The 15,302-nt window shown below is 39.9% G+C and overlaps 1 protein-coding gene across 5 annotated transcripts in view; it reads right to left on the minus strand.

Annotated features, from left to right (window-relative positions):
* Nucleotides 1–2,568: 2,568 nt before the first annotated feature.
* Nucleotides 2,569–15,302, minus strand: part of TAFA1 (TAFA chemokine like family member 1) — a 313,943-nt gene continuing 301,209 nt past the window's right edge. For 4 of the 5 annotated variants that reach the window (XM_067003491.1, XM_067003490.1, XM_067003488.1 and 1 more), the window contains 3 exons: nt 8,033–8,157; nt 5,969–6,037; nt 2,569–3,393 (listed from right to left, as the gene is read on the minus strand). In XM_067003491.1, the coding sequence (XP_066859592.1) occupies nt 6,008–6,037; nt 8,033–8,157 (155 nt within the window). In that variant the 3' untranslated portion in view covers nt 2,569–3,393; nt 5,969–6,007. The remainder of the gene's footprint in view (nt 3,394–5,968; nt 6,038–8,032; nt 8,158–15,302) is intronic. The other variant, XM_048074312.2, reaches the window with a different exon arrangement.

A 15,302-nucleotide genomic window follows, 5' to 3' on the forward strand; every position in this document is an offset into this window, starting at 1 on the left:
CTTGCACATTTTTGATTTACATAACTTGGTTTCACACATCTGAGGAAGAAACACTGATATAACTAAGTTTGTCTTTGAGGCATTTACAAATGTTTGATTTATTTATTTATTTTCCCCCCGTCATCCTTTTGTCTTGACTTCTACCAGAAACAGGAACGTCAACTTTCACTTCTGTTGATGTAAATATTTTAACACTGTGCAGAGGACAGCACGACTAACACATTTCCATGAGGATGGGGGACGCATTCATTCCACCACTGGAACACACTGTGTTTCCACTGGCCAAGGTGAAAAAGCAGCTATGACTTCTTCCCTCTACACACTGTATTACTGTGCATATCACTGAAATACATGATCATTGTGACTCCAGGCTGGTTGAATATTTTTATTATTGTTTTCAATTTGGTTCACTGAAACAATGAAGGTTAGCTGCATCCAGCTCTTAATTTGACTTCACGTTTTATTAGTCATTATTTCTGCAAAGGCCTTAATTCCCCTCTAAAACATTTTAATTAAAACAGCAATTTCTCAGTGCTGCACTTCATGAGCAGATTTTGCAGCAACTTCAAAGAGACGCAGATGTTTACTGAATTTGGTGTGGTGATATTTGAGGCTGCCTACTGGCAAAGAAAGGATTCATAAACATCTTTAGGAAACTTTACCGTGGAAATGACAACATTTCCTTCTTATATTTTACCAAGTCTAATATTTCCCAGTCTTAACAGGCGTATTTCATAGACACGGGCATAAGCATTGTTATCTGCTCACAGTCTGAGCCATGTCGGATACACTGCTATGGGATAAATACCTCTCAATGGTGATAGCTTGGAATTTGCCAAAGGATACAAGATGCCATGGGCTAGTTTGTTGTGTGGGGGTTATCATTTAGAGCATCACTGGACTGGGAATAAGGACACTCAAGTTTAGTTTCTGCCCAGTTTTCCACAGACTGCTAATAAGATTTTGAATGGACATTTAGCTATTCAGATACCATTGGTAAAGGGATGGCAACACTTTCTAGCTTTTAATTCCCCCTTATTCTGGTAGCAGGGGATATCTCTTAGTGCGACGAGGGATTCCTATCTCTGGAGGGCCCTTTCAAAGTGCTGTTCTAGTAAAAATAAGAAATGCTAAGGATTTATTTGGGAAGAGTTTCTCCTTATTTGTGCCGGGTGGACTTGGAGTTGGTCTAACAATCTCATTTCAGGAACACACCTGTTTGTGGGCAGTGAGGCAGGCAGTGGTCACTTCCAAATCGAGAGGATGGGACTAAGGACACACATCCATGGTAGACCATCACTAAAGCAGGGTACAGGTATCTTCTGTGGCTCAGGCAGATGTCTGTGGCCAGAAAATACATGGCCTGTCCAGCGGGGCTGCCAGGGGGCTGGTCTCCGTATGGTAGGATCTGCAGCTGGTGGTGAGGCTCGTTCTATTTAGTTTTTCTGTGCGCAGAAAAGAGAAAAAGATTTTTCCCTGCACTTTTTCACTCTGATATCTTTTTAAAAGAGAAATAATAGAACTACTTGGAAGAAGCATCTCCATTTCTGCCGTGAGCATCAGGCAGGGACCAGCATGGAAAGCCTGCATGGAGGATGGCGTGACATGTCATGTAGCTGCTTTAACACACAATGTAATTACAGTGACAAATTTCTGCCTCTTGAAACATCAGGGACTGAAGTGGTTGCCCCGAAGGAGAAAGTAAGTTAGTGGGGGAATTTTGACCAATTCTGGGTTGGGAAGTGCAGCTCTTCCTCTGCATTGGATTAAAAGTGATTAGCATGGCTGAAGGGGTCCTGTGAGAGACAGGTAAGCGGGCTGAAAGGAAATTGGACATATCAAAGAAATGAAGCTCGACTGGATAAAATGAGTGCTAGGCTTCTACATTCCTTTTTGATTTGGTAGCATTAGGTGTGGGTTGTGCACACTTATGCATGAAAGAAAGACACTTTTCCGCATGAATAACCCCCCTGAAACTAATTGAACTGCTCAGAAAAGTGCTCAGGAATGTGAACTAGACTTGCACACTTCAGCCCTCAGATTTGATCTTCAGCAGCACAAGGGCCAGGCTGCATGGTGAACAGCAATAGCTGAGCTAGGAATGTGAACTCAGTGTTCACGGTTAGTAGCTAAATGCCTCTGTGGATGCATCCTTGCTGAAGATCATCTCATCTCAGCCGAATTCACCTTAGTGAGAAACATTAAAATTAAACTGAAAGAAACCATTATTGTGGGATAAAAGCACACAGCCAGGCAAGTGGGTGTGCCTCAGCACTTGAGCTGTCCACAGGGGCATTCTCTTAAGCTAAAAATGCTTGTTCACCAATTGCAAATTGACTCATAAAAAAAAAAAACAAAACACAAACAAACCATATGTAGAAGCCCTCTTGCATCTCAGTCTAGAAAGAAAGAGCTTTGTCGTTGTTTCAAAGAATTAGTGAGCCAACAACGCAAAGCTTTGGAGTTGGTTACTGGGATTTTACTGCAGTCTCTATGAGCTATACAAAGTCTGAAGACATTGTACGTACAGTACATCTTTAATAAGAAGGGAGCTCACAGTCTACCAAACTCTGCCAAATAAACTTTTAATACATACTGTACTTCACTCAGTAGTTGTCCATTTCTTCTCCACAGAATATCTAACAGCTCTAAAAATATTTTCTTGGAAGAGGATAGAATTATCATTGTTATATATCAATCGAGTATCAAGTATGGTTATGAAGCAAAGCCAGCATGCTAGTATTGCACAAGGGGAAAAGCCTCCAGAACACAAAGTTGAACAACAAAATGCCCTTGAAATTCTACCGAAGGGAATGGAAAGCTCTGGATGCTGCATCGATAGGATTTGTGTAGCTCTTAGGCGTCCTTGTACCGCAGCAGGTTTGCTTTGCCTCTTCACCGCCACATTTCTTTCTGAAACAGGTAGGGATCTTCCAGACCATTACAATAAAGAAAAAAAAATTACAGCAGCTGCAGCAAAGTGTGGTACTATTCAATTTCTTGAAGAGTGAGGCTTTTATTTCAAAATATCATATATTAATATATATATATTTCTATATATATATATATACTTTAAGTGGTATAAAGTAAATTGTAGATCCAAACTTATACTGTTGTTTGTACTTCGTAATCTCGGAAACTTTACCAAAGGAACCATTTTCTTCATTTTTCTTTTCAGCTGTCAAAAAACAGGGGCATTATTTCCACAGAATACTCTCTTTCACACAGTAAAGCCACTGTTGTTGTCTGGTAAACAGTCAGAGTGCAAATAAGAAATCCATTTGGCTTGTAAATGCTGAGATGGTTTTCAACTTTTGATATTTTGTCCTCATAAATCAGCTGGGCTTTCACTGTCTCCGTGCAGACGTCGCTCTGTTAGGTCCTCGGGTGGATCTGCAGTAAGAAAGTGCGAGAGTCAGTCATTTTAAATGTGCCAGCGGAGGAAAGAAAAACAGACCTAAGCTTTGTGGCACGCAGCCCTGCTCATTGTACAGCTGAGATCAAATCTTAATTTTATATTTTGGTTCTCTTTGCTCCTGAGGCCGCAGTGATTTAAGGGTGTACAGAAGCAGACCCCAAAGGAGCCCCTGCCCGTGCCCCAGATGCTGGGTTTGTGGTGGTGCAGGAGATGCTGGCACAGCTCTGGGCATGAGGCCAAAAGCCTTCCATCCTCCCCTTCTTGGGGTGATGCTGGTAGCTCCTGCTAGGCCAGGACATGTGACTGGGCCCCACTTTCAGGTTCATTTGGCCCCCACCACCCTACTCACCGAAAGAGGGGCAAGGTATGACAAATGACCAAGGTAACAGACTGGGCAGTCTGACCGACTCCATCTCCTCACCTCGAGTGAGATAAGACAGCCTGCATAGCACAACAAACAGCAGAACCATCGCTCTTCATGACAAACACCACAATTGATCTAAGTGAGTGCACTAATGGCTTGAAGAGGAAACACCACCGCCCAGAGGTTTTTAAGAACAACCTACTAGAAGCAAAAAATAGCTCTCCTGAGGAGAGGCTTCCATTGCTTTCCCGAACTGATACACGCAGATGAATGGCGGAAGGGGTCCAACACTTTGCTAGATGATTAGGTCAGCAGTGAAACTCATATTGACTTGAATATGAGCAGGCTTAGGCATAATTAGGGCTACAAATTATTAGCTAAGCACTAGGTGATATGAAGAAATGCTACACTAAGAGCAAGAGATATTTACTATTTTGTGCTCTACTGTTTTGAACTGACCTCTTAATTATAGAGACAGTTATTGCAAAAATAGAAGGGTTTCTTCTTTTTTTCTTTTCAGAAAAACCTAGTCTGAAAATCATCTGGCATATTAACTTAGTAGGAGAGCTTAAAGAAACAACAACCAATAACTGTGGTTTCATTTCCCGTTTCCATTCCTCCCCCATTCCCCGTTTCTGCTCTTGTGGTTTGCTGCTGACAAGTGTCCCTGCTGGGTTTCCTCTCTCAGGGATGAGCACGCCCCTGTCTGGCTTGTGCCCTGCCACAAAGATGTGGCAGTCGGTGAAGAGAGCGCTGCGGGGCCGCGGTGCCGAGGGGCCACCGGCACTTCAGGTGCCATTTGCTGCAGCGTGAGATGAGTGTGGCCACTATGAAACGTGCTGTTCTGAGCCCTCTGGGGCGCCATAAGGATGACCTGCATTTCTTCGGTGACAAAATATATTCCGTAAACCAGAGGGTGGGTGGGCTGCAAGGGAGGGTGCAGGCCGTGAAGCTGCTCCGAGCTGAGCTGCTGTGCCAGTCCTCAAATGCTGAAGGCTTTAATTTCCATCCTCCGTGGTATCAGCAGAAAAACAGCTTGTTGAAGCATTTGGAGGGCTCATATATGAATGCCAGGTGTTATTAGTGTGGATTACAGAAAAAGCACATTTTGCCGTGCGCACAGGCTGGGCACAAAGCCCTGGGAGGAGCACTGCGCTCCTCAAGGGCCCTGCAAAGTGGTGCACAGAAGGCTGTGCATCGGCACCAGCTGGGTGTCAAGAGCTTGTGAGAGAGTCCCTTGCTCAGACAGGAAGACACAAAACAGGGGATATGTGAAGATTCATGCTTTTGTGTTTTTCAGCAAGTCTGGTTCTCAAGGTGCTTAGGTGTGCTTGTGGGCACCACCTCCCAAAATCTAGGCTGAGACCATGTGTTCTCTTTCTCCCTGGTGCCAGCTGCTCTCCTGAAATGTCATGGCATGATCTCCAACCAAGTGCTCATGCTGCTCTAAAAAAAACCTCCAGACTTTCATAGAAATCTTTGAAATTTACATTCTTAAAAAAAAAAAAAAAAGAGTAAATAGGAATTCAAAAAGGGTTGAAACTGGTCCAAAAATAGAATTAAAAAATGATTTTGTTCCAGTGTTTGTCACCTTCTCTGACTATCAATAGAAAACAGATCAATTTACAGAGACTGTGAGCTTTATAACTTTGGCTTTAACAACTTAATTAGTGAGCTATATTGAAGGACTAAGCCTAGGAATAAATGCATGAAAAGGAAGGGATGGAGGCTATGCTGGCAAAGCCTCCACTGGATCTGCTGTCCACATTCTGACACTACTCACTCCAAAGTAATATTAATTCTGACACTAATTACTCCTCAGAACCAATCACATAGTAATACACTGCAAAATTGCACACACTGTGTACAGGTATTCATACATACATATACACATACATGTACACACATGTTTATGTGTGATATACATGATATACTGTGGGCCTTGAAGATAATAAGTATTTTAATCCTGTGAGTCATGAATGTGAATGTTTTCCTTGCCAGGACAGCAGCTGCCCAACATAAATACATTTTGTGTAAGGAAAAGCCTTCATTAAAATAGTTTACAGCCTGTGGTGACTTGCTTTAGCTTTTTTTGGCTAATCACCACAGATATATCTAGGATGATGACTGATTTGTGTTGTTTCTTCTGCTTTCTTAACTTCCTTAACTACATAAATTAGACATACATTGCCCAATCTTGCAGCCTGGATTGGGATCAGTACAGATTATAGTGTAATCTCTTTCTCTGATGCCATCTGAAATGACAAAACAAAGAAAAAACATGCCTGTTTCAGGATCTGATTGCTTCTATTATTTTATATTTATGTTGCCCGACTTGACGCAGCAGTGCGGACTCAAGCAAAGTTTCAGGGATTATGAAGTAGGATTTTTTGCTTTGAAAATGCAAGAGACAGTTGAGCAGCTCATCATGTCATGTTGCCTTTGTCAGCTGGGCTCTGTAATGATATTTTAAAGCAACAAAGCAAAATTCTACTGGAAGCAGCACCATAAGGTATTCCTCTCACAAGCTAATTAAAATAACTCCTGTGGGTAAATGACAGAAATATTTTTTCAGTTATGAGCACTCACTCTGTAAGTATTTAATTTAAATGAAATACAATAATGGATACTGAATAGATTGGACCATATATCTGAATATTAATGAAGCTGCTAAATTTCTAGCAATCACCTCTGTCTCCTAGAACTAGATTATATGATGACGATCGGGAGAGTTAAGGGTAGGATGAGTTCACAGAAAAACAGCAAATGCAACTCCTAAATTATATAACTTGCAGACAGACTGCAAAGCTACCACAGCATTGTAATTTAAATAGAAAGTATAACATACTTTATGTTTTTTATTACTTCTTTAATATCCCTTTCTTCCATTTTAAATCCCTAATTTAGTGAGAAAACTGTTGCCTCACTGAAAAGGTCATATAGTAATTTGTTAGTTTTCTTGTATTTTTTGATTGCATTGCAAGGCACATACAGGAGGGGCACAATTTTAAGTGGTGGTGAGATTAGCTGTGCCAGGAGAAGGTGAAGTTGCAATACAAATCATTCCCCATGGGATAAATCATATGGAGGGAAAGAAAAGAATTCAGAAGCCATGGGGATCAGCTGGGGTAAGATCTCCTTCAACAAAAGGCCTGGAAAATGTTAAAAATAACTACAGTTGGGACTGCAGAAAAACAAAGAAGGGAAATCATGACACGAAATTTCCCATGAATTAGTAGCCAGCTATGAGTATGTAGAACTTTTTAATAAACAGGAAAAAAAAATCTTGAATATTCTGCTTTTTCAGTTCTACAGGTTTCAAAAGGTATTTTTCACTTTACTGAAAACCAAAATGTATTCATTCATAAAAAATGTTTTGAGTTGACAACTGTATAAAAAATTCAATCATGTGGTATGAAAACAATCTTATTAAAATTGTTGAATACAGGTATAGATGGCCATTTTATGAAAATGATTGTGAAATATTCGACCAATGCAAAAAATAAAATCTATTTTTGAAAAGATCTCCCCTCACCTGCCTCCTCCCCAAAGATAATTCCATAGTGGAAGAAGCTTAGCCACCTCACATCCTACCTTTTCTCTTTGCACCCATACTGCAGCATTTTCCTGGCAATGCACGGTGAAAGTCAATGCACCTGTTGGCCTGAGTAACCTGAAAATTTAGCATCTCGAGGATATGTTAACAAAGCATGTTTTAAGCAAGTCCACCCTCCATGGCAAAAAGTTGTATTTATACTGCAGGAGTCAGTGAGCCTTATGTGTGCCAATTGCTGATGGGCACACAGGGCTATACCTAGTCTGCAGGAAGACCTGAAAAGCAGACAGTGAGCTGAGTCCTCGGCACCGTTCTGTGCTACAAAGTGCCTGCACAGCTGCTAATACTGATGTGCCCTGGGACAGCCAAGGAACGCATATAGGATCCAGCAGATCCCTTAGATCTTATGTTCTTCCCTTTAGCCACCAGAAAGGGGCTCATTCTGTAGACAATGTCTATAAGAATGGCGACTGAGTAGCTCTAAGCTGCTGGTGGTCGACCCTGGACTCAGCTGAGCAGCCTGAATCCAGGAGAGTTTTCAGTAGACCAGAAGCATCATCTGGCTGGGGAGGTGCACAGTGATCTCTGAGACACTTACAGCAGACATGATGCTGGAAAGATCGAGGTGTAGGCGATCACTATCGACTTCTGTTCCTATTAAAACCTCATGAGTGTGGACAGAAAGACAACTTACTCTGGTGGTCTTGATTTTATTGCCAGTCGCACACATCCATCCAGAATTATCAGGCAACGTCTTACATTCCTCTCCTTCTAGGCAGGGCTCCATCTCACACCACCATTTCCCAATCACTATTGAAGCTAAAAGAGAAAAGACAATGATCACAGCAATGTTATAATGAAAATAATAAATTATATCTCAAGGGGACAACTCTATTTAGGAGTGTTGTCTAAACCCTTCATTTGAAATTTAGTTGCAAGGAGTTCACATTTAATTGCTTGCTTTGCATCAAATGTTGTCCAAACAGTGCACTGCTTGCCATAGCTTCCTTACACACAAGGTCTAGTCTGTGAATGACCAGTCTGATTTTTTTGGATGTAACAGAACAAGATAAGTTGTAGATTTTCCCCCAGATATTCTGCAGGTCTTCTGGACTTGTGTCTCAGAGAACTCTGGAATCAGTGTCTGCTTTGCTTTGAATACCTACAGCTGGCTTTTTCTTCTACAAACCGGTGCGTAATTGTTTGAACACATGTAGACTTTTTGCTTCTGCAGTATCCCATAGTAGGGAGTGCTACAACTAGAAAGAGAAGGTAACATATTACTCAACTGCAGCAGAAACTCAGTTTCTTGAAATACGATTATGAATTTTACAGAAACCATATTATCTTCAGCAGTTGATTTCAATTTCCAAATGTTTAGCATTCTAAATAATTACAGTGTTTGGGTCTTGTTGTTTGAATTTAATCGGCACGTATATTTACAACTTTGAGTGTATCTTAATTAAATTTTATTTTATTGTCCTTGGGAATTGTTATCTGTCCATAAACTAACTGCATCTTAATGGCACTATTTTCTGGGGATTTTGATAAACTTTAGCTGACCTTGCAAATTGCAAATATTTGGGGATTGAGTGTCTCTGTCTGTCACTTGTTTTCCCTAGCAAGAATTAATTTCATGGTTGCACTTGTGACACCTAACTGTCAAAGCTTTTCCCACACTCATGCAAATAGAAAGGCTTAACCCTTCTGTACCTCTCCTCATAGCTGCATCAAGCCTATAAAGTACCTTTGAAGCAGCAGACTACCTTGCATCACACCATTCAGCCCAGGAAAATGCCCCCTTGTGCATGCATTGATTTAAGGACATTTCAGAGTTTATAATTAAATTCTTGATTTATTTTTTTATCTAGCAGCACTCCGATTATGCCTACAAAATCCTAAGGAAACACAGAGACTTACATACACATGCTTGTACCCAAAAAAAGCCAAATACCATTTCCTTTAGGTAAGAATGTAACAGTGAAATAATGTATATTGATTAAATAAACACTAAATCATGTCACATACTCAGAAAGGAAGTTGTTTTTTTACATAAAGTTGGTAGCAAACCGAGGGAAATAAAAATGAGTAATATAGAATGGGAAGTCCTGTGAAGAAGGTCAAGTATACTGTCACTAAACTTCAGTTTTATTTCTTTTACAGTGTGATAAAATTTTCCTTTGAAAACGTGAGATTGCTGTTCCCCATATAAGCTGGAAAAACCACTTGCTGAGCATGTCGACCTGAGCAGCGTCTGGTCAATACATTTGGTGGGCCATGCTGGAGGGCATCCAGCCCCGTTAGGACAAACACACCAGACAGAGAACCAACATTGGCAGGCCAGATATCTCTTTAGAGCTAATTAGCTCTAATAAAAGGTCACTCCAATTTTGGAGTCCAAATTAATATATTTAAAACAGGCCTTCACTTGCTATGTGATTATACCAACAGACTCACCGGATAGCTGTCCCAGCAGGAATATACTTTTCACCTGTTGGGTTTACTTGAAACACAGGCAGTAAATATTTTGGTTTTGCAAGCTCATTTGTTCTGAATGACGAAGTCAGTAAGTTGGAGCAAATGAGTTAAACTCTGTTTTTTCTCTCCTATTTCTTCTCACAGCTTGTGCCTCATTTTTATCATGTAATATATCATTTATCCATATGTAGAGCACAAAAACCCTTTTACACCTGCGCTTGCAAGGCAGTGTAATGATGCTATTCACACATCATTTTCAGAAGGTTATCATTAATGCTGCTAACAGTGAAGAAAAGAGATCTCTCTCTTTGCTATGCTTGAAAAGGCATATGAGGCTGAATCTGCACTCTAATAATAGATAGTGCACTGGGCAAACTGAAAAGCATACCCTGCTAAATACAGGCCCTCACAGCAAGCATCAGAGCAGAGCATCCTCAGGGTACTTTAGGAGAATCTGATGATATGGAATCAAAAGCAATGATCATATTTGTTTATTAGTAGCAGTGCCGTAGCATTAACTAACTGTGGAGAGGTATCCTAAGATACCAGGTGATAAAGTCCACGAAACTAAATTCTCTGGCACAGGGTTTGCAATGTATTCAGAGATAGGAGAGATAGGAGACAGGCAGCGTGGGGAAGCAGTGCTGTTCATTGCGATTACAATGATCTAACTCCTCATTGATGTTGTTCCTAAATACAGCCCAAGCATCTGGTATTGACCCCAATGAACAATCAAACACAAAATGAGCACCGAACCCTGATGTCAGCTCTTTCATCTACCAGCGTGCAGCTTTTAGTGAACATACCCATTTGTGATCACAGTGCAGGTACAATCACAAGAAAGCCCTCCCAAGGGTCCACCAGTGAGCACCCTCACAGGTCCCTAAGCAGTACAGATGGGCTGAGGAAAAGGCTCCTTTTTAAAAAGGAAAACTGAGGTCATTTGCAGATGAAAAGCACCAATTTTTTTCTAATACATAAGTGGGCAAAGTCTTTTGTAAGTCTGAAGCACTACAAAGCTTATTGTGGTCTTGTCCTCAGCACCACACTGTGGCAGGGGCATCCAGACCTAGATGAAAATTATTTCCTTTGAGTCTTGTGTTTATAGGTTTTCACTTCTATTAAGAGCCTTTTAATCTTTAGGACCAGCTATCTTTCCTGGGCACCGCTGCTCCTTTGAGGTCTGCTCCATTTCAAAGTTTTACACCTCCAGCTCTGTTCAAAGAGGCAGGCAAAAGCTTTAAAATGAATCACAGTTTGCTGTGTTTTGAGCTTAGGCACACCTGTATGGGGAGGGGGAGAAAAAAAAAATCCTCTCCAGGGAATACAATGCAGTTTCACTCTGTTTAGGTGATGTCGCTCTGAGATGTGCTGAGGTGGTTGTGCGGAGAGAGATTTGTTAAAATTAAGGTGCTTTCCCTTGGGATGGTTTGTATTCGAGATCTCCAGGATCATGAAGAACCTGAGCTTCTCAGTGACCCAGGTTGCTAATTGTGGATGAGAATTACAGGCTCCTGTTAGTCACCAGGCATTGCAGGCTGTAAGCGCTCACATCATTCTGAATTAGATGCTTGTAACGTTTTGGAGTGGTTTTCATTGTGTTCTTTCTCACTCTCTGGGGAATACCTGAAGTGCAGAGTTTTTTCATGCAAGGCTGATTTGACTGAGGCAGATACCCTCAGCCATGGGGAGAGAAAAAGGATATGATATAAAAGAGGCTTGACTGCTCCTGCTTAGTTTGTGTTATTTTTCCCCAGCTCCTGCTAGTGTAAATAAGGGATTGCTTATATCTGAGCTCTTTTCAAGAAAATGCATCTTTTATGAGAATATTAAACTTTAAGCACATAACTAATGGAGCTAGAGGGATAAAGGAAACTTTATTCTTCCTTTTTTTATTTTTTTTTCAAGTTCAATTCACATTGGATTTTTATCACCTTTGTTAGAGAAGCTATAGAAAAATTTTGATCAAAATATTTAACTTTTGATGTGTTTAGCTTGCATGAATTGCAGAAAACAAAACAAAACAAAACAAAACACTTAGTTGAAATTGCATTTTCTCTTCATGTATACCATCAGAGAAATAAAACAACAGATAAGAGATCTGGTAATCAGATTCCATATAGGGAAAGAGCAACAGAAAGCTTACGTTTGCTAGTGTTTACACAATTCTATCACATTTTAAAATGAATTTGTTCCCAAACAATGCCCAAAGACCCAGATGGCTGCAGGGAACTTCCTGCTTAGATTGACTTCAGTGGGCTTCAGCCTGCAAAGTTCATGAGATTCTTTGTGGGTTGCGTAAGGGCAGTGACCGCTTTTTGACTCGTTCTTGTGCATCCTTTGGAGCACAAAGCTTGGGTGCATGAGGGCTGACGGGGGATATTTTCCCCTCGAATTTCATAGATGAATTATTCTATTACAGCATCACAATAAAAATGCACTTGAACACCCTCAAACACCTAAATTTGATCTGAGATCAAATTAACAAGGAAATACTAACCATTCAATCACCTTCCCCGTGAACCAAAAGATATTTAGAAAAAAAACAAAACAAACAAAAAAACCAACAAAAACCAAACCAAAACAACAACAACAACAACAACACAATTCATTTGATTAAAATATCCTTGCTCGTTTAAACTCCCAAACTTGCTGAGTTTTTCATTTCTCGGTCTTCAAGTTCTTGCATTAAACTGCAGTTATTCTGTCCCTCAGAGCAGCAGCTGACTGCTCTCTTACAGGTGATTAACAGGGCAGAAGGAAGTCTGGGAGAAAATATGCACATGGCTCAGAAATTTGCAGGCACTTGCCTCAGATGTTTGCTGTTCAAGTGAGTATAAAGAATGCGAAGATTTTTTTGACAGATGCAATTCTCCTTTAACTTTTCTACATTTGTATTTAGGAAATTGCTTTAACAATATGACAAACATATATGACAATGAGTATAAAGACATTATATTTAACAATACAACAGTATGACAATACAGAGTAATATATAAATTTAATTCATGTTTATGGAACACCCTGAAATATGAAACAGAGCAAAGTTGCATCATGCATTTTTCAACAGTTCAGAGGGAACATGCTATGTATGAAAATGCTCCAAGATTACTTCTGCATTTGCCATCACAAAGCCACAGCACCTATCTCTTTTTCTCTTTTTCCTGTGATAAAGTATACACATTTTGTTTATTTAGAAATAGAATACAAAGGAATAGAGAGATTAGACTGTGCTTCCTCCTGATCGTAGGTATTGTGTTACTCCAAGGAATAAGAAACAGAGATCGTTTGCAGAACCAGTATGACACTCATTCAGGATGGGAAGGTTTTTACTGTAAGTGTAAAGCATTCCATTTTAATCTAGTTTCCACCAGAGAAGATTGATATAAATAAAATTTAAATAGAGAACATATTTCACAGATGCCAGCAGTGAAAAAGACTTTGTCAGTCTAATGAAAAGATATCAATTTTCTCCAATTTATTCAATAAGTTGTAAGTCATTTTCTAAATGGATTAGATTAAAGGAAAGTTCAAACTCCCCATGATGAGAGACTCTTGCACTGATGGAGACTTTTGGCAATAGAAATAGCACAGAGGTAGGTAAAACCCTTCAGGCTTTTTTATTTTTTATTTTTTTTTTAAACCTGATATAAGCTAGAATAGGAGTATCTGTATCTGTAGCCCTGTGCTCACCTATTCCTTAGAAAACAAAATCTCAGAGCACTGAATGAGACGTGTAGTTCCTCATATTTTATTGGGATGTCATGGGGTGCAGAATGAACTACAGGGGAGGGAACACACTTTCTAGGAGGATGAGAAAACTGGAGTGAAACAACGTGTCTTCTGTGTATTTCATAAACAAATTAAGATACCATTTACACTGTGAGTTGTAAAGCAGTAGTCTGATAAGTTAAAGAATAAAAATCCAAAACAAGATTTCAGGTTGAATAATACTGTCTAGGAGAAATACAGGACGTTTCCCACTGGGAGTCCATCAAACTATCTGCTTTAATTCAATCTCACTCAATTTTAGAAGCATCAATCTAATGCTCACCCAGTGTAATACTTTGCAGACTTTGATAACAGACCTCTAATAATGCTGGGAAAGCTGACATTTCTCCAGTTTAACATACAAGCAGAGTGCAATCAGTCTGGCAAGTGATGTCTCGTATTTCCTAATTACCTCAGATCCAGTCTTGCTGAGTTAATTTAATATGTTTTAATTGTAGTAAACATTAAAAAAAAAAGATCATCATATTAATTTTTTTATTTTAGAACCTTCCAATCTTTGCAATATTCTCCAGGTTTTTGAACAACGTTTTATTAATTCTCTAGTATTACAGAGAATTTAACCTTATTTTTTTTTTTCCCCATCCAGAATTCTTGGCTTTTTCATTGCAGTATATTCAGCAGCCAGAATAAGATCTTTTTAAGGGCCTAATATGTGTCTGAAGAACTGTGTGGGCTGCTTTAAAATATACCCATCAAATATGAAAGGGTAAATAAGAGGGAAGAGTCCTTGAACAATTTCCATTGAAGATCTGCATAAACCACCAAAATTCAACAGCATGAGAGGACTCACTAGCGAAAAAAACACATTGCCATTTTCTAACAGTTGGCATACTGGTAGGTAAATTGACAAAAAAAAAAAAAGAGTGTTGTAAACCTCCCTCATAACAATATGTCTAACAGAGACAGTGCCGGCTAATGGCCTAGGAATCAGAAACTCCTGAGGCTTCTATAATCACGGCTCTGCTTCTGACTTTCTCTGTTACTACAGGTAAATCATCTTGTTGCTGTTCCAATTTTCCATCTGTAATATTATTTACTTGAGAGGAAGAGGTGTTTTTGCATTGTTTCCTCGTATGTTTCTCTCTGTCCTTACTGACCTGTTGAGTTTTATCACTTTGGGACGGACCTTTTTTCTGAAGAATGACGTCTTGGATGGTAGCAGGGCTTCCTAGGTACTTTGGTAATAAAAAATAACATTAAAATTACGTGATATATGCCTGATGCCAGGAGGCTTTTAAGCACATGTATGACTTTCAGCTGAATAGAGATGGTCTGCTAAAGAGCAGACTTAATCCAAAATAGCTCAGAGCTTGCAAGGGAATTTCTAGTCCTCGTGCTGCTCAGTCTGTGAGGCTTATATGCTGCAGCTTGTCATTTTTCCTATGTCCCTCTCTTTGCACCTTTGGAAATAAATGTTGCTCAAACATATGGCTGAGGGGCATCTGTAACAGAGGCAGGGCCACGTTTTCTCATGGGTGGCACCTTCATGGCGAGTGAATGTGCATCTTCACTTCCAGGAGTGCATTAATAATGACAGTACTTAAGTCTTCTGAGTACCTAAAAAGTGTGTACAGCTGTTCAGATGGAAAAGCTCTTTTTGTCAGCTTAGGTGCACAGGTAAACACATCCAAGTTTTAAGGAGAACTGTAGGGATTGCTTAACATCTTCTGAGTTAGGCACATCTCAGAGATCTC

The sequence above is a fragment of the Anser cygnoides genome, chromosome 10 (genome assembly GCF_040182565.1).
Source record: "Anser cygnoides isolate HZ-2024a breed goose chromosome 10, Taihu_goose_T2T_genome, whole genome shotgun sequence".
Lineage (NCBI taxonomy): Eukaryota > Metazoa > Chordata > Aves > Anseriformes > Anatidae > Anser > Anser cygnoides.